The following is a 20885-nucleotide window of genomic DNA, read 5'->3' on the forward strand; positions in this document are numbered from 1 at the left end:
GCCTGTTAATTTTTGTTTAAAGCATTCCACTGATTGTGTTTATATATCAAGTTTTCTTACCTTTATGTTTTCCATTATTTAATTTACCAAGACTATTTAAACAAAAACAGAATCCTTTATTCCCCTCTTTTGTGCCTTACCTTCCCTATTTGGAATCTTGTAACCTTCTGACTGCAGAATTAGCATTTTTATCTGGCTCTTCAAAAATTAATTAATCCTGACACCTCCCAGAGAGGGAGATAAATTAGTCGTGTATTATTAGAACCATTTTATAAATGAGAAAAGGAAGAATGAGTGTTCCCATTCAGGCTACTCTGGAATCCTGGAACAAAGTCTGAATTAGAACTTGAGACTAGTTGACTTTGGCTTCCTCTTATATATTGTATTTTTCAAATCAATTTATATTTGTCACCTTGTGAAAGTCTTCTTTCATGTGCATGTGTCCTTTCCCCCTAGCTAGATTGTAAACTGTGAAAATAGGAAAAGTACCTTCTTAAAGGCCCTCCCCAGTGTGGCTCCCAGCCTACCTTTCCAGCCTTATCTCTTGTTAGTCCCCTCTTAGCTCTTTCTGAGCATCCCACCTGTGCCTCCCTGCATTTTCATAAGCCAGTAGCTACTCCTGGTACATGTTCCCTACTCATCTCTGTTTATTAGGAGCCTTATCTTGACTTCAATTCATGTCACCTCCACTGTGAAGACTTCCCCAATCCCCCTCTCAATTGTCAGGGTTCCCTAACTCATAATACCCTAGATATATGAAGAGTCAATCTCCCTTCCACTCACAGGAGAAATAATAATTATGTGTTTATCCATTATATCCGGCCAATATATTGTTCGAAGGCAAGAACTGTTTTATTTTTATCTTTGTATCTCTAGTACTAACACAGTGCTTTATAAACAGTAGGCATTTAATAAATTTATATAAAAAAATACAAAAATCTGCTCTGGTGGGAAGGGGCATAATGTCCTCCCTTAAAGCCCCTGACTAAGCTCCTAGAGTCTCTTTACTCTTTGCCTCTTTCCCTTGCTACAAAGCCTGGTCTACTGGAGCCTTTCCCCAGTTCATGGGAGTGTTGCCATTTCCACTGCCTAGAAGATGGGGTGACTAGGGAGAAGACATTCCCAGTTTCCCAGCATCAGGAGGAGGTGATATGTTACTAGTTTCATGGATTGAAGTACTGAATGGAGGAGGCAGAGCCAAGATGGTATAAAGAAGGCAGGGACTCACCTGAAGTCTCCCCTCCAAAGACATTTAAACAATGCTCTAAAACAAATTCTGGAGTGACATAATCCACAAAATAAGGGGTGAAACAATGTTTCAACTCAAAACAACTGGGAAGTTTGGCAGGAAAGATCTGTTGCACTGGAGTGAAGTGCAGTCCATTGCAGGTCCACCATTGCACACTGGGCCCAGCAAACCAGGTACAGGCCTTGGGAGTGACTGAATTACCAGCAGCTGCTGCTGCTTCCAGAGCTCTCAGCCCACAGATGGTAAAGGAGTCAAACAACTGGTCAGAAGGAGATTACAGGGGTCTCTTTGCTGGCACTGGGGGCAGGACTCTGTTGCTTTGCCAATACTTGGATTCAGGTCACAGTCCTGGGTGGCAGTCCCAGGGTGAGGAGGAGCAGTAGCACACCAGAGCTTGTAGCCACAAGGGAGCAGGGACCTTCATCACAGTTACAGGGCAGGAAAGAGTGCTTGTGGTCACTCATAGACCATAGCACTTGCCAGAAGAGAAGTAAACACACCTCTCTTTAGGTCATACCACATTGGAAGAACTGAAAACTTACAGGTCCCTAGAAGTCTCTCTGAAAATGGCTGCATAAAACCCCTGAAGTTTGGGACAGTGCACCCTCTGCCTTGGAAACAGAAGCCCACTTTTGCCAAGAACTAAAAGTCAAGAAATAGGGAAAATGAACAAACTACAGAAAAAAAATTCTCACTATAGAAAAGTACTATGGTGACAAGGAAGATCAAAACATACTCAAGAAGACAGCAAAGTCAAAACTCCTACATCTAAAACCTCAAAGAAAAATATGAATTGGTCTCAGGCCATAGAAGAGCTCAAAAAGGATTTTTAAAATGTATAGAGGTAGAGGAAAAATTGAGAAGAGAAATGAGAGTGATGCAAGAAAATCATGAAAAAAGAGTCAACAGCTTGGTAAAGGAGGCATAAAAAATACTGAAGAAAATAACACCTTAAAAAACAGAATAGGCTGAATGGCAAAAGAAGCACAAAAATTCAGTGAAGAAAAGAATGTCTTTAAAAGCAGAATTGGCCAAATGGAGAAAGATACACAAAAATTAACTAAAGAGAACACCTTAAAAAGCAGAATTGGACAAATTGAAAAAAAGGCACAAAAATTCACTGAAGAAAAGAACTCATTAAAAAATAGAATTGGCCAAGTGGAAAAGGAGGTACAAAACCTCAATGAAGATAATAACCTCTTAAAAACTAGAATTGAGGAAGTGGAAGCTAATGACTCTATGAGACATCAAGGAACAATACAACAAAATAAAAAGAATGAAAAAATAGAAAACAATGTGAAATGTCTCATTGGAATAACAACTGACCTGGAAAATAGATCCAGGAAAGATAATTTAAAAAGTATTGAACTTCCTGAAAGTCATAATAACAAAACAAAAAAAAAGAATCTAAACATCATCTTTTGAGAAATTGTCGAGGAAAACTGCCCTGGTATTCTAGAACCAGAGGGTAAAATAGAAATTGAAAGAATCTACCAATCACCTCCTGAAAGAGATCCCAAAATGAAAATTCCCAGAAACATTATAGCCAAATTCCAGAGCCCCTGGGTCAAGGAGAAAATATTAAAAGTAGCCAGAAAGAAACAATTCAAACATCCTGGAACCACAGTCAGGATAACACAAGATTTATCAGCATCTACATTAAGGGATTTGATTAAAGGATTGGAGGGCTTGGAATATGATATTCTGTAGGGCAAGGAGCTACCAAGAATCACCTACCCAGCAAAACTGAGTATAATCTTTCAGGGGAAAACATTTACATTCAATGAAATTGAGGACTTTCAAGCTTTCCTGATGAAAAGACCAGAGCTGAAGAGAAAGTTTGACTTCCAAATAGTAGATTCAAGAGAAGCATAAAAGATAAACAGGAAAGGGAAATCATAAGACACTTAATAAAGTTAAACTGTTTTACATTCCTACATAGGAAGATGATACTTATAACACATAAGAACTCTTTCATTATTAGGGCAATTAGAAGGAGTTTATATAGACAGAAGACACAGATGTGAGTTGAGTATGATAGAATGATATCTTAAAAAATAAAATTAAGGGGTATGAAAGAGGAAAGCACTGGGAGAAAAGGAAAGGGAGAGGTAGAATGGGGTGAGTTATCTGATGTAAAAGAGTCATGAAAGAGCTTTTATAGTGGAAGGGAAGATGAGAGAGGTGGTGGGAAATGCTTGAACCTTAGTGTCATCGGAATTGGCTCAAAGAGAGAACAATATGTAAACTCAATTGGATATGTAAATCTATCTTACCCTACAAGAAAGTAGGAAGGGAAGGGGATAAGAGAATGGGGGAGGGTGCTCATACAAGGAAGGGTGGGTTGGGGGAGGCAGTAGTCAGTAGTAAAACACTTTTGGGGAGAGACAGGTAAAAGGAGATAGAGAATAAAATAAATGGGGGGAGGGGAGGGAAATAGGATGGTGGGAAATACAGTTAGCAATCACAACTGTTAAAAAAAAATTAAAGCAAGATTCTCTGATAAAGTCCAGATCTCTCAAATATATAGAGAAATGCATCAAATTTGTGGGAATAAGAGTCATTCCCCAAATGATAAAATATGAATAGTTAGTTTTCAGATGAATTTGTCAAAGCTGTCTATAGCCATATGAGAAAATGTTTTAAATCTCTATTGATTGGAGAAATGCAAGTTAAAAACAATCTAAGGTACTACCTCACTCCTATTAGGTTGGCTAATGGGATGGAAAAGGAAAATGAAAAATGTTGGAGGGGATGAGGAAAATTAAGACATTAATACATTGGTGGTAGAGTTGTGAATTGATTCAACATTTTGTAGAGCAATTGAGAACTATGCCGAAAGGCCTATAAAACCATGCATACTATTTGACCCAGCAATGCCACTACTAAGTCTGTATCCCAAAAAAGATTTAAAAAAAAGGAAAAGGACCTACATGTACAAAAATATTTATAGCAACTCTTTTCTGGTGGCAAAGAATTGAAAATCAAGGAGATGCCCATTAATTGGGGAATGTCTGACCAAGTTGTCCTCTATGATTGTATATATATATAATTGTATATATATATAATACTGTTGGCTATAACAAATGATGAGCTAGATGCTCTCAGAAAAATCTAGAAAGACTTCCATGAACTGATGCAGAGTGAAAAAATGGGTAGAACAAGGAGAAAATTGTACACAGTAACAGAAATATTATAAGATGATCACCTGTGAATGATTTAGTTGTTCTCAGCAATACAATGATCTAAGACAACTTATGATGAAAAATGCTATGCATCCCCAGAAAAAGAACTGGTGGAGTCTGAATACAGATTGAAGCATACTTTTTTTTGCTTTATATTTCTTGGATTTTTAAATTTTTGGTCTATGCTTTCTTTTACAACATGACTAATGTGGAAATGTTTTACATGACTACACATGTATAACCTGTATCAAATTGCTTGCCTTCTCAGTGAGGGAAGGGGGGAGGGAGGGAGAGAATTTGGAACTTTATTTTAAAAATGAATGTTGAAAATTGTTTTTACATGTAATTGGGGGAAAATAAAATACTAAATTTAAAAAAAAGAAATATTAAAGTTAAGTTCTCTAGTATTATCACAGACCTCTCTTTTGTTCAGGGATATTATAGATTAAACAGGTCTCTTTGAATCTAACCACCGCAAATATCATCATCTCCAACTTCCAAACCATCCTTTTACAGATGAACTGGAACTCAGCCCATCCATAAACTGAAGACAGACTGGGTCTGTTTAGGCAGGTAGAAATAAGTCAAAATAAAAGGACAGACAGATGATAGATAGATGGATAGATGGATAGATGGATAGAAAGAAAGAAGAATGCCAAACTCAGGTTAATTGCAGTAACCACTGAAAGTCCTTGAGAACAAATGATAAAACACATTCCTCTCCTCAGTAGAGAGGTATTAGAGCACAGTTTTGCATGCTTTGTCTGACTCAGTCATTTGATTGATTTTGTTTAACTGTTTTTCTCTGTTAGGAGAGAGCTCAGGAAGGGATGAGGTATATTGGGGAATGAATATGATATCAAAATAATCAAAAGAAATCAATAAGCTTTTGGAAAAATTAATAAAATAAATATGAGGAATTGAAAAATATAAAGAAAAAGGGGAATTGTTTCGTATGACATAGTACAAGAGATATAGTGACCTTATCAGGAATGCTCAGCTGGAACTGAACCTCACCTTTTTTCTTGGAGAAATTTGGAAGGTAAGTTTGCTGTAAATATTTTATAACATTTTACACATTCTGTTCTGTTTATTTTTAAGGAATCATTAAAAGCTGTTCGATATGAAGTGTCTCCAGATCAAGAGTATGCCCTTTTCTCCTATAACGTGGAACCGGTGAGTATTACTTTTTAGTGCCCTAGCGACCAGGTATTTCTTTCTGCTGCTGCTGCTGATTCATTATTTAGTGAGTTTCCTTGGAATGCCATTCTCTGCTATCTTCGTAGCATGAGGTACTTGGACGGTCATGGGATTGTCTCTTTGTATGTCACAGTGCCATCTAGCAGAGAGGAAGGGTATAAATAACTGCACAGCTGAAGAAATCACCATCAGTCAAGGAAGCATTTTATAGGATTTTCTTGGGGAGATGGTGAGGATGCGTCTGTCTACAAGAATTTATCTTACCCTTTCATGTTATTTTTTTCTTGCCATTTCCTCAATCACACCATAAATTTCTTCCTGGGAACCAAAAGCAACTGCTAGCATCCCCCTCCACTAAAACAATACATTAATTATCATGTCACCATTGCTCGTGCCATAGTTAAGGGCGAGCTATCACTTTCCTTGTATAAATCCTAATTTCCAGCAGATTATAGGTGACTCTTACATAAAATTTCACCCTGACTCCTCTATAAAAATTCACCTTGAGTACAGGGCCAGTCTAATCCTCCAAAGGCTGAACAATGTATCTAGATATCTTCTTTTTTTCTTCAGTCTTGTCAGAAAAAAAATGCATTTTGTCCTATTTTAATTGTAAAGTGGCAACAGAAGTAGCATTTTATAGAGCTGGGGCAGGCAGATGTTTTACTTGGAAAAAAGTAGAAATTTTAGAAGAATGCATTTGTGAAAGGAATCACACTGTCCAGAAAACAAGCAAAGAGTAAAAGTATACCATTGCCTCTCTGGTTATCAGAAAACCAGGTTCAAGTCTTACATCTGCCACTTCTTACCTGTAGGACATTAAAATTACGTTGCCTCCCTTGACCTGAGTTTCCTTGTCTCCAGAAGGCGGAGTCTGCACTAATTTACTTGGGCTGTAAATTCCCATCCATCTCTAAATTCTTTTTTTTCTTTTTAACATGTGTTTTTAAAACTTTGGGTTACAAATTTTCTCCCTTCCTCCCTCCCCACCCACCTTCATCTCTAAATTTTACAATTAAAATATGTTTGAAGAGGGCTCTATCGTAGTCTAAATCTAGTCTTGGTGAGTCCTAAATGAATTTGAAAGAAACCTCAAAGCAGAATGAAGAGTGATTGAACCATAACTACAGATTTTGTAGCACAGTTCCAAAAAGGCTGAAGTTTTACAATAGCATTAAAGGCAACAAGCATTAGTTCCTAAGAGATGGACTCATCTCCCATTAAAATGTGCTGTTTGTGACTACAGTCTGCTCTCATCAATTCATCCAGGATATGATGTCAGCTTGTTATAAGTTGCAGTTGTCTTGACCTAAGCTGTTAGGAGTCCAAAACTCTGAGGATGGAAAAAGAGGATACTATTTGGTAGTCACTTTTCTTTCCTTCCCTCCAACTCTGGCATACCTCTGGATAATAGCTTGTTTCCTTTATGCCAGGATAGTCAACAGAATTACAGTTGTTGCTCCCCTTATGCCAGGAGAAACTGTGAAATATTACCCCTTCTTCTTTCCCCATCTTCTCTCTAATCTAGGAAAATATCTTATTGCCTGGATTAGAAAACATGAAAAAAAGATATGATAGCTTTTTTTTGTATTCTCTCTTAGTATAGTGCCTGGTATATAATACTGAATCAATGCTTTTTTATTGACTAGCTGTAATCAGATATTCATAGGATTTTAGAATTGAAAGGAACCTGAGAAATGTCCTAGGGCAATCTTAATTTTACAGGTGTTGCAGATTGGTAGTAAGGCAGATATGTGGAAGGAGTAGTAGACCTGCTTTTTGAGATTCCAGAGGTCAGACCTAATAGCAATGGGTGAAAGTGGCAGGGAGGCAAATTTTGGCTCAACGTAAGCAAGAAATCTCCTAGCAGTGAGAGCTATTCAATAATGAATGCAATCTGAATTCAATAATGAATGCAAATACTTACTAGCTGTGTAATCCTGGGCAAGTCACTTAATCTTGTTTGCCTCAGTTACCTCATCTATAAAATGAACTGGAGAAGGAAACAGCAAACCATTCCAGTATCTTCACCAAGAAAACCCAGATGGGGTCACAAAGAGTCAGATGCAACTGAACAACAATAATGAATTGAAGACTCATTAGAGTGGTTGACAAAAGGATGAATGGCTATCTGACAAGGATGTTGTAGAAAATATGCTTGCATTGGCTGGACTACAGGACTTCTAATTTTAAGATTCTATGATTCTGTCCCTTGGGATTGCTCTAATGTTGACCCTTCTTATGTCCAAAGTTGTCTTTGTAAGAAAGCCTGAAGAATTGTTATTAATAATCTTTTAGTTTGTACTGATTGTGAGTCCTCCCCGCAGTACAATGCCATGTCCTAGGATCTGTACATAAGAACCTTGAGGTAATGTTTTCTTCCTACTACATGTTTGCTGGACTCTTAGAGCCATTTGGTAATACACAACTGAAGAAAATTATTCAGATGAAAACCATGACAACATTTAAAGTTTTGGGAATGTGCTTTCTAAGGAAAGGCCAAAGGAATGGAGTGTTTAACTTGTACAAGGAAATGGAAGCTTTAAATGTTTTTATTGTTGTTTATTTATTTTTCAGTTGTATATGACTCTTTGTGACACCTTTTGGGGTTTTCTTTGCGAAGGTAATAGAGTGGTTTGCTGTTTCCATCTCTAGCTGATTTTCCAAATGAGGAAACTGAGGCGAACAGGGTTACGTGATTTGCCCAGGGTCACACAGCTTGTGTTTGAGGCCAGGTTTGAACTCAGAAAGAAGAGTCTTTCTGCCTCCAGACCCAATAATCTATCCACACTGCCCCTTTAAATGTATATAAAGTTAATATCTGAGTGTAAATGGGTCACTATTGTCTGTTTTCAAATTTTTCAATTCAACCAACTCTTTTGAAGGTACTTATGTTTGACTAGGCACTATGAATTCAAAGACAATAATAAAAGTCTCTCCCCTCAGAGAATTTACGTTCTACTTCTGGGGAGGTGAGGGATTGGGATGAGGACTTCATGGCACATCATCATGTATGCAAATATGTTGATATATTTACACAATAATATAATCTCAATAAGTAGAGAACTCTAACAAAGTGGGGAATCAGGAAAGACTCCTGTGAAAGAAAGCATCTCAGTTGTGCTTTGAGGAAAGCTAGGGCTTTCATGAGATAGACATAAGAATGTATTCTTACGTAAGAATGTATTGAAGAAATGTATTCCAAACATAACAGAATCATCAATACAGAGGGACTGAAATAGGAGACAGAATTACGTACCTGGTAAATAGCTACCAAGCCAGTTTAACCACAACAGAGAATGTAAGGAGGAGAATAATATGACGTAAGATTAGAAAGTCAGATAGGAACTAAATTCTAGGATTTTGCATATTATTTTAGAGGCAAAAGGGATCCACAGATTTTTATCCTGCCACAAACCTGGTTTAATGTATTTCTTACCTCATGTGTGGATTTTTGTAAAAATGAGTTATAGAGGAAAGAACATTGATTTCAGATTTAGAGAACCTGGGTTCAAATGCAAGCTCTGCTCTTGACTAGCTGAGTGATCTTTAGAAAATCACTTCACCTTCCTCGACCTCATTTTCTGTTTCTGTAAAATGAAAGGGTTAGGCTGGATTAATTCCAAGGTCCCTTCTAGCTCTAAATCTCTCATGCGCCTAAGAGCTGACCTTCATTCTGTCTCTACTCTCAGTCCAATTCAATAGGTGTTACTTAAGCACCCACAGTGTTTAGAGAATTGTATTAGGCACTGGGGAGAAACAAAGTTTAGATAACACACAGTTCCTGTCCTCATGGAAAGTTAGAGTATTGGTAGATTGTGGAGGGGTTGGCCAAGAAGTTTGAACTTTACTGGGTAGAGATCTTGTAGGATGTATTCTAGAATTGATTAATTTAGATTAGATGACCTCTAAATCTAATATCCTAAGTCTTTTCTTGGGTTTTTTATTTGATTGAAGGGTTTTAAGGAGAGGAGAGATGACTAGATTAATGCATAAGGAAAATTAGCCTGGCTGTGATGTGAGGCTGGATTTAAGTGGGAAAATCTTAGGCCTAGGAGACAGGAGGAGAGAAAACATGGACAGAAGTAAAAGTTTCTAATTTTCTTCAGGGTAAGGGTCATGTTATGTTTTGTAGCATCCACAGTGCCTGGTATTGAGCTTTGTGTATTGGTACTTAGTAAACATTTGTTCATTGTTGAATGATTCAGAACAACATATCATTAACATGTCAGTATATCATATTTTTAACCTGTGATTGTTATTGTAGGAGCCCTCTCCTTGTGAGGAATTCCCTTTGATAATGCAGAGAAGCATATATTCTCCAACTTACAGTCTTAAAGAGATTCCTGGAAGATTGAGAGGTTAAGTCCAGAGTCACACAGCATTAGAGTCAGAACTTGAATCCAAATTTTCTTGGGTCAAGGCCAACACTTTATCTATATTCCCTAGAACATTTCAATACCAATAACTCTAGCACTTGATAGCTTTTGTAGCACTTCCCTCATAGCAACCCTGTGAGGTAGGTAATAATAATATTATCTTCTTTTTAATAATGGGGAAACTGAGCCTCAGAGATTAAATGACTTAACTAAGATCACATGTCAAAATACTGGCGTGCCTAAAGTACAGAGGCCAACCATAAACATAAAATCCTATGAAAATATTACACAAAGTAGTAGAAAGGATGGACAAACATGGTTCTTGAAATATCTTTAGAATACAATTAGGTTTGCCTTAGGCTAAAATTAATTTATTTTACTCTCTCTTCAACTTTCTTCCCAAAAAAAAGTCCAGAACTTAACACAGCAACATTATTCTTCTGGTGATGCTATGTATGTCTGAAGTATGGAATACTACATTCTCCAAAGGAGTAAAGTGTAGGTCATCCAAAAGCAATGGAGAGGTTTATGGTAGGCATGGGTAGACTGTCCCTTATGACCAATAAAGAATTGTGCAAGAAAAGCAACAGAAAAAATATCAACCAAAAAGTAATGAGAGAGAGGGATAACCAAAAGACACCCTTTTGGTAGCCATGTGGCGTCCAAAGATCTGGAAGAAGATTCTCAGCACATTCAATGAACTTTCTGAGAAGGATCCATGAGAAGACATGAATAAGAGTTACCCAGTTTGAAAAGGCATGAATTGGGTCACTGTTCACATCATTGCAATCAGTAGCCACATCAATGATATGATCCACTAAAATATTAAACAAGATGAGTCTTGTCTTTAAAAATTTTTTTTCACATTTTATTGGTCCAAATCAGTGCCATGGTCTCATCCTGGTTTTCTTAATCTGTGAAACTAGATATAAAGAGAGAGATTACAAGAAAATTTGAAGAACATGGAATATATTACCTATCAGATATAAGGATAGGCAAACAATTTATGAATTAATAAGAGATAGAGATTAGAGTGAGGTGTAAATTGGATAATTTCTATTGCATTAAATTAAAAAGGGTTTTGTACAAATAAAACAAATGTAGCCAAGAGCAGAAGTAAAGAAGAATATTGGGTAAACATTTTTATGGACAGATTCTCAGATAAAGGTCTCATATCTCAAATATATAAAGAACTTCGTAAAATCTATAAGACTACAAGTCATTCGCTGATTGATAAATGATCAAATCATATAAATAGGCAGTTTTCCAATGAAGAAATCAAAACAATTTATACTCATATAAAAATGCTTTAAATCATTATTGATTACAAATTAAAACAACCTTGAGATAGCATTTTGCACGTATCAGATTGGTTAAAATGATTGAAGGGGAAAGTGACAAATGTTGGAAGGGATGTGGAAAAATTGGGACACTAATTCACCGTTGGAACTGTGAACTGATGCAGCCATTTTGGAAAGCAATCTGGAATTATGGCCAAAGAGTTATGAAACTGCCTATTCTCTTTGACCCAGCAATACCACCATTAAGTCTGTTTCCCAAGATAATTAGGGAAAAAGAAAAGTGCCTATATGTTCTAAAATATTTATGGCAGTTCTCTTTGTAGTGACAAAGAACTGGAAATTGAGGGGATGCTTATCAATTGGGAAATGTCAACAAGTTGTGGAATATGATCATGATGGAATACTACTGTGTTATAAGAAACGATGAGTTCAATGATCTTAGAAAATCATAGATAGACTTGCATGAAAAAATGAAGAGCTAAATGAACAGAACCAAAAGAACATGGTATACAGTAACAGCAATATTGTTTAAGAACAACTTTAAGTGAATAAGTAATTTTGACTATTATAAATTAACTACAAAAGATATATGAAGGAAGATGTTATTTGCATCCAAAGAAAGAACTGATTAATAGAAGTTATGTATAGAATGGTTTTACATATATGTATACACACACGCATATTTGTATCTAATAGTATCCATCTCTAGGGGATGAGGGGGGAGAAAAAAAGGAAAAAAAAGAGTTACCTGATAACTTTATTATATATTTAAAAGGAATAGCAAGTTGTACACAATAGATTTGCAGTTTCATGTATAATCATCTTTTTTTCATTCTACTATGTTATGGAAATGCTTGTTTTATTTCTTAAGTTCAGAATAAAATAATAAAATTTTAAAAAGACTAGGCAGATAGGTGGTACAGTAGAGAACTAGACATGGAGTCAGATCTATCTGCTGAGATAAAATCCAGTCTCAGGTACTTGCTAGCTGCAAAACCCTGTGCAAGTCACTTAGCCTTTGTATAACCTTGGTATAACTTGGTTTTCTCATCTGTAAAATGGGAGTAAAAATAGTACCTTCCTCCCAAAGCTGTTGTAAAAATCACCGAAAAGATCTGAGAGGATGTCTACTGTAGCCTCTATGTAGAGCATCAATTCCCTCATCAAGAAGTGGTTGATCATCCAGCATTTGCTTGAACAGCTCCAGAATTCACCACCTATCAAGACAGTTCCATTTTGAGACAACTCTAATTATTAGGAAGTGTTCTTTATATTGAACTGAAAATGTTACTCTGCAAGCATCCTTTGAGGATGGCTCAACCAATCACTAGTAATGGCAAATATAGAGAAAACAAAAATATGGGAAACCCTATGTGAAATGATGCTATGTAAAGAAAACAAATAATTCAGCAGTATATACATTGATTACAATTACATAAATAATAATAACAGCCACAAAATCATGCAGCAGGTGAATTTAGAAGATTTGGAAACAAGAATTTTTTTTGCTATATTATTAAAGTTAAAATGCATATTTAAAATAAAGTACCAATAATAGAAATATCATTTCATATGCTATCTTAAGTTGACAAAGCCTACTGCCAATGACCTGAGAGATCATTATAATATTATGTTAAATGGAAAAGAAACACAAGAACAAGTTTTTATTAAGCATCTACTATGTGCCAGGCATTGTGCTAAGCATTTAACAAATAACAAAAAATGGGAAAATTTTATTTAATATGTGCAAATGGACTGTTATCTCAGAGGTCATAGGGGCCCACTCAGAACTTAATCTTTGCTTGGATCCGGTATTTTGTTGTTGAGATACACACACACACACACACACACACACACATATACATATATATATTTTAGATTTTTACTCTTTTTCTAGATACTGAGCAAAGTGAATATGTAGATGGAAGGATCAGTATTTAAGCTGCATTTGTAACTCAAAGGAATTATTTTAATAGTGAAAAATTCAGATTATTCTCAGCACCCTAAGAAATCAAGGAATTGACTTGCAGGGGTTCTTAAGCTGACGTCTGGAACCTTGTTCTTTTTAAATATTTTGACAACTGCATTTCAATATTAGTGGTTTCCTTTGTAATCCTATGTATTCAATTTTCATGCTTTTTTTTTTTTTGGTGAGGCAATTGGGGTTAAGTGACTTGCCCAAAGTCACACAGCTAGTGAGTGTTATGTATCTGAGGTCAAATTTGAACTCAGGTCCTCCTTACTCCAGGGCAGGTGCTCTATCCACTGTGCCAACTAGCTGCCCCCATTTTGATGCATTTTAAAACAACATTCTGAAATGGGGTTCATAGGTTTCACCAAATGGATCCCATATACAAAAAGGAAAAGAATTCCTGTGGGGATGTTGCTGGATGACAGTGGGTAAACTGGATTAATTTTCCAGCCCTCAGTTTTTCCATCAGTATTCATTAAGATATTGGAAACAAATGATGGTATACGTGCAAGATCTTTTGAAGAAAGGTGTTCTATACCGACAAGAGGTATAGTATTACTATTATTTTCATAGGATCTCAAGATAAAAAATTATGTTGTTCTTTTATAAAGTTAGGAAGACCTAAATTCAAATCTTGCCTCAAACTCTTAGTAGTTCTGTGATCCTAGAAAACCACTTAACCTCTATTAGCCTCAGTTTCCTAATCTGTAAAATAGAGATAATAGACCACTTTGCAGGGTTGTTGTGAGGATCAAATGAGATAATCTGTAATAGGATTTTGCAAACCTTAAAATACTATAGACATACTAACTATTGCTACTACTTCTATTAAACAATAGTAATAATAAGAAATATCTCATTGATTTTACCTTCAAAATGCATCTCATGTCTGCCCTATTTTCTCCACTGATACAAAGACAGCCATAATTTTAGCTCTCATCACCTCTTTTCTGCAATATATTAGCAGCCTCCTAATGATTTCCTTTCTTCTCTTCTCTCTCCCCTCTCCAATTCATCCTTCTAGTTTCTAAATTAATCTTCATAAGGCACAGGTGTGACTATCACTCCTCTGCATAGAAAAGTCACTGCTGCCTTGATATCTGGAACTCTTATTTCAAATTTCATTTTCTTATCTGTATACAAGTTTTATCCCACAGTAGAGTATAAGTTTCTTGACTACAGGGAATGTTTTTATTTTCTCTTTGTATCCTCATTGTCAAATTGTGGCATTTGATGATAGTTTATTGAATTGAATGAAGTTCAAGGACTCCCCAGTTCCCATTGAAAACAGAATTAAAGGAGAAATAATTAGTCTGTTAAGTGTGGCTATATTTCACATAGTCTAATAAAGATTTTGCCCAGGATTCTAAATATAAGGAAATGAAATCTTAAAGAAAGGTTTATGTTACATAAGGGAATTCTACTATAATTTTCTATTGCAGAATTAAAGGTGAATAGATAAAGATTAGGAGAATTAGTGATTTAGTCAGTTTGATCTGATATGTTGTCATGCTAAAAGCAGTTATTGGTTTCTGAAGATTTATATTTCCATTAGTACACAGCTATCATACTTAGGAAACTTCACTTCCCAGGGCTATTGCCAATAAAATCTAGCCTAAATTCCATGATACAGAAACTGAAAAATTGATGTGTAAACGCTGAGTGGCCTTAGGCACTTGTCCTTGCTATAGAGACAGAAAGTGGATTTTTTCATGAATTGGCAGTAATTATTATATAGTCTTCCTAAGTGGCTGGTTCTGAACAAGCCTAAAACCTTTTCTCCATTTCTGTTTTTCTAATGGAAAACATAATCCTGGTTGAAGCCTATGGAATGGACAGTGAGTGAAAGGGATACCGTATTTAGTGTATGAGGATAAGGACTTTGATCTGTGATTTCACTGGTAAAGTGGTGAGACTTAAAGCATGGAGCAGGGGTTTTCAACCTGAATCCATGAAATTTTGAAAATATTATTTTGATAACTGTTTTTCAATATAATTGGTTTCCCTTGTATTCCTATAAATTTCATCGTTCATAAATCCTTTTAAAGGGGTTATTCTGATAAGGGGTGAATTGGCTTCACAAGATTGCCAAAAGGGTCCCTGGCATTAAAAAAATGAAGAATCCCTATTTGGCCAGGGTTCCACAGCGATTGTGTCTCAAAGACAGGACTCGAATCCAGTTTTTCCTGATTTCAGAACTGGCTCTCTATCCAGCATGCCATCTTACCTCTCATGCAAGAAATTATTTTGAATAAAACAAAAGTATTTATGAAGCATTTATTTGTATATATAGGTGCCAGACAGAATAAACTGACCACATTGATAAACGTCCAATGAGATACTGTATGTAAAAGTACATCGAGAATTTGAAAAGTACCCAGCAAATAAAAGGTGGTATTATGTTTTGGCCCCTGCCCTCTCTGAGCTTACTGTCTAATGTATTGGACTCAATAATCTTTATGGGAATGAAGTTATACATTGCTTTTCTGAAACTGTTTTAGATCATTTGAGTCCCTAGGTCAGTAATGAACAAAGTATAGTCTATGGAGTAGTCCAGATATGCGAATTATAAAACAGTGGAGTTTTTAAAAAATATATCTTTATCTGTAATTTTGGAGCTCCATCACAAAACCCAAAAGTGAACAGAGGAAAAGGCTATATGGAATAGCTGCTTAACCAGGTCACAACTTCACCAAACTATTGTTTATGGATTTTTGTTTTGTAGCAACAGAGTATGGTTTGTGTGTATATTTGGACTGGCAAGTGAGACCAGGTAGCCCAAGCAGACTTTAATTGTGATGACGTCAATAAAACAAAAAGTTAGAGAACCACTGCCCTGGAGTTAGGTGATGATAGATTTTTTTTTAAATCCATACATTTAATCAGATATTCCCCCAAAATCAATATATTTAACCAAATATTCCAAAAAAAGAATTCATTCATTTAAAAACAATTTAAGGGCCCCTATGTGCAGATGACATAATTAATTGTAAAGGCTTAGTTTTTTAAAGCACTTAAAAGTGCTTTTTGAATGAATAAGTCATTTTGACTACTATTGATACCCAAATGAACTGTAAAGGACATATGAAGAGAGACGTTATCTGCATCCAGAGAAAGAACTGATTAATAGAATTATGTAGAGAATAGTTTCACATATATATACATACATGCATGACAGAGTTTGAATCCAGCTCCTCTGACTCCATCTCCTACTCTTTTTATACCACAGCTCACAGCCCCACCCTAAGAGACTCGCTCTCTGTTAAGTCACAGTGGTTGAGTTTAGGGACAGTCTATGTGGTGTGATTTAGGATCTGACTGCCAAAAAATCTCTTTCCTCCCAGCTGTCATAGCAACTGAAATTTCCACTATTAGAGGGACTTTTTCAGAGAATTCAGAAGGCTCATGTTGAAATACATTGATGTTACCAGGGAGGAGGATAGATTGGCCTCTGGTACCCATAATGGTCCCACTCATACAGTAGAAAAGAGTGATGGGTTTGGAGTCTGAGCACCCCGATTCAAACCTTCTCTTTGCTACTTAATAACTGTGTAACTTTGGATAAGTAACTTAACCTCTGTAAGCCTCATTTTCCTCATAGACGAAATGAATAGGTCTTTGGACTAAATGGTGTAAGTGTTAGCCAATGTTAAGAATAGAGAGACTTCTACAGAATAGGCTGATGATACCACTGGGAGGATAGAATGGTTAAGATGCTGCTAAGGAGAGGAAGGGGGGACTCAAGAGTCTCTGTAAGGGCACTGGGAGCTGAGATGAGGCAGTAGGTGGTACAATGGATAGGGTGCTAGGCTGGTAGGCAAGAGAATCAGAGTTCAAATATGGCCTCAAACACTTAATAGCTGTGTGGCTCTGCACAAATCACTTAATGTCTTTTGGCCTCAGTTTCTTCAACTGTAAAATGGAGATAATAATACCACCTACCTCCCAGGGTTGTTGGGAGGATCAAATGAGATAGTATTTTAAAATGCTTATCACAATGCATAGTGTTTGCCACATAGTATTTGGTTAATCAATACTTGTTACCTTTCCTCCCTTCTGCTTCTATTCCCTCCTCCTTCCTGAAAAAGTGAGCAGGGAATAGTAAAGAGGAAGGTCCACCAAAAAGCTCACTTTTTGATTTGTTCTTTGGCCTGTTGCCTTGGGACTATGCTCTGCTGAATGTATGTGATTTGCTGAGAAAATCATAGATATCCCCTCCTCCAAAAGGTCCAATAGTGAAATGCAGTCAATGCGTTTACTCTGTTGTGGTTACCACACTTTGGATCTTCACCATGAAAACCTCACCTTCCTTATAGCTTTCAGCATCATTGAATCATAAATTTACAAGTGGAAGGGACCTGAGAAGCACTTTAGTTCATCCTTCTTATTTCACAGATAAGGAAGGCAAAAAGCAGGAGAGTTCAGTCTCTTGACAGGTCTCACAGATACTCAGTGTTACAGGTACTGAACCAAACCTTGAACCTCCAGAGACATCAGGTACTGCCTAAGATCAGTTTATCCTGATGTTTTTCACATATAACTTCTTCTTTCTGCCACCACTGGTATGACTACCCTAGGATCCCAGGCCATCTTGGGAAGCTCTAAACATATATGATATTAAGAGCTTTCCCAGCAAAAACCCTGTGAGGAAGATGGTAAGTATTATTGCCCTCATTTGACAGGTAAGGAAACTGGGACTGAGAGAAAGAAAATGAATTGACCAGAGTCATCCAGCAGGTACATACCTCAGGCCATAAACCCAAATCGTTCTGTCTTATTGATAGGCCAATAATAGGTCCCAGCCCAAGCCCATGGGGTCATTGTTTGAACCCCCAATTGCTGAGAGTGAAGGTGAATAGCAATTATTTCTGTTTTGGCCAAAAACTCTGAAGGGCTCCACTCCCAGACTATTTTTTTTGACTAGGTAAAAGGTCATTCTTTGCCTCATTTCTTACCTAGCCTTAATCACCAATTGGGCATTGCCTCAGTCAAATGGAGACCTGGGAAAGACCTTAGATTAAAAAGGTGATGGTATCTCACTGCATCCCCCATCTGTAGTCATTGTGATTTATATCTTGCTACTGGTTCCAGATGGCTCCAGCAGAGAAAGTGAGGCTGGTGACTTTGCACTGCCCTCTCTCACTTAAATTCAATTCACTTTCAACTCATGGCATCACCTTCCTGATGCCATGGTCCTCTTTGAGAACAAAGGACAAATAAGAACCCCAGGCCACAATTTCTGACTCAAAGTGCTGTTTTGACTAGCCATTTCTGTTGAGTACCCAATTAACGATCACTGATAAGGATAAGGATGGGAAAAGTCTGCACATGGTGAAACATCTGGTAGAATTAGGGAAGATTTGAAATACTGCCAGGAAAATGAGAGGCGACCTGTAATTCTGCACTCCTAGATAAAGCAATAATTATAGAATAGAAAAGAGAATTCTTTACTTGACTGAAGCAAAAATGTCTCCTCTCTGGTTGGTGGTGTGGACAGTTATATTATTGGAGTAATTTTGTTTTTTGTTTTCTGAGCCCTGAGTTCTATATGCTATGGAAATGGAAGTCAATCCATTGAAGTAAAAAAGGTACACATAGAACATGTACTTAAAGAAAACAAGAATTGGAAAGTAAACAAGATCTCTATCTGATTTGAGAAGGAAAATGTATATCTATCAAATAAGTGGAAGAAATGACTGAAAACAGGATAGATCAAGTTGGCCACATAAAAACCCTCCCATATATAAAATAAAGGAAACTTTAGAGAATATCTTTGTGATAATAGTTAATAATAGCTAACATTCCTAATTGTGCTTTAAAGTTTGCAAAACACTCTATACATTTCACTTTTGTCCTCACAACAAACTTATGCTTTTATCCCCATTTTACAGATGAAGAAACAGTGACTCAGAGAGGTTGGCAGCCAATAAACATTTATTAAGCTCTTAATATATGCCAGGATTACACAGTTATGTTTTGAGGCAAGATTCAGACTTAGGTCTTCCTGAATCTGTGTCAAGGACTCTATTCATTACACCAACCACATGGCATATCTGATAAAAATCTGCTGTCCAGGATCTGTAAGAAAATGACACAAATTTACAAGAGCAATAGTTGGTATTTATTATGCAAGGATATGAACAAATATGTTAGTTCTTTAAGGAAGAAACACAAATTGTTAATGATAGCTTTATTTTTTTCTATTTTTAATGTCACTACTCAAGATACTCTAAGTTGCCTCCTTACCACCATCACATTTGATAAGAGGGTTTAAAATTAGCATGTAAATACTCACTTAACCCAAGCACAGTGCTTCACACATAGTAGGTATGTAATCAATATATTTCCATTTGAATTGACATGGCAAATGTATATGCTATTGGTGAATCTAGGAAGGGATGCAGTTGTCTTGAAGTATACCTCTAACCATGGACTATGGGGGTTACAAAATGTATAGTACCTTTGACTGTTATTTCCTTCTCAGGACTATAACATAATGATATTATAAGAGAAAAAAAGAACTCTCTATTCAAAAACATTCATAGCAACTTCATTTTTAATACTAAAACAAAATGACAACAACAACAAAACAGGATGCAGCTGATGTAATGATTGGAAAATGCATAAATTGTGGAATAGTACTGCATTATTAAAAATGACAAAGATGGACATACTTATATGTAGTGATTCAGAGAAAAGAAACCAGAATGAGCATTTATCCTGATTATAATAATATAAAGTGTCATCTAAAAATCTAATAAGAACATAGATTATAAAGATGAGAAAAAGAACTCTCACAAATAAGATTATTATTTTGTTTAATAGTTTATATGTGTGTATGTATGTATTAGAAAAATGTAAATAGTTTAGAACAGGGACTCAACTTTTTGTTTGTCATGGACATATTTAGCAACCTGGTGGAGCCTGTGGACCCCTTCTAAGAATTATGTTTTCTTGTCTACAAGTGAAAACCAAAATAAAATTCATTTCCCATCAGTCTAATATTAATAATGATTCATAAAATTTAGTTTATTTTTTATTTAACAAAAATCTATTTTCTTTCCCTCTCACTCCTCCCACTGAAGTAGGAGAGAAAAACAAAACCATTGCAACAATCATACATACTTAAGCAAAACAGATTCCTGTGTTTGCTTTATCAAGTGAAGTCAGCAAGCATTTATTAAGTATCTGCTATGTGCTAGGCACTGTTCTAAGTGTTGGGGATGCAAAGAAAGCCTCCCCCCCAAAAAAAGGTCTCTGCTCTAAAAGAGCTCATAGTCTAATGCAAGAGATAACATGGAAAGAACTGCATACAAAAAAATATAGATATATAGATATAGATCATAAGTTGGAGATAATTTCAAAGGAAATTTACTAAGATTAAGGACTGGGAAAGACTTCTTGTAGAAGGTGGGACTTTAGCTGAGAATTAAGGGAATCCAAGTAAGCTTTGAAGGAGAAATGAGAAAGGAGAATGTTCCAGGCATGGAGGACAGCCAATGAAAATACTCAGCTGGGAAATGGAGAATTGTGTGCTAGGAACAACAAAGAATAAGTGTCATTGAATCACAGAGTTAGGGGAATGTAGAATAAGATGTA

At 36.2% G+C, this 20885-nt stretch overlaps 1 protein-coding gene across 1 annotated transcript in view; it reads left to right on the plus strand.

Moving 5' to 3' along the window:
* The window catches only part of DPP6 (dipeptidyl peptidase like 6), a 989665-nt gene that overhangs the window by 568997 nt on the left and 399783 nt on the right, over positions 1 to 20885 (plus strand). The window contains exon 5 of the mRNA XM_027841049.1: positions 5536 to 5610. Within this exon, the coding sequence (XP_027696850.1) occupies positions 5536 to 5610 (75 nt within the window). The remainder of the gene's footprint in view (positions 1 to 5535; positions 5611 to 20885) is intronic.

This window comes from Vombatus ursinus, unplaced genomic scaffold, assembly GCF_900497805.2.
Source record: "Vombatus ursinus unplaced genomic scaffold, bare-nosed wombat genome assembly UNPS02014852.1, whole genome shotgun sequence".
NCBI classification, from domain to species: Eukaryota; Metazoa; Chordata; class Mammalia; order Diprotodontia; family Vombatidae; genus Vombatus; species Vombatus ursinus.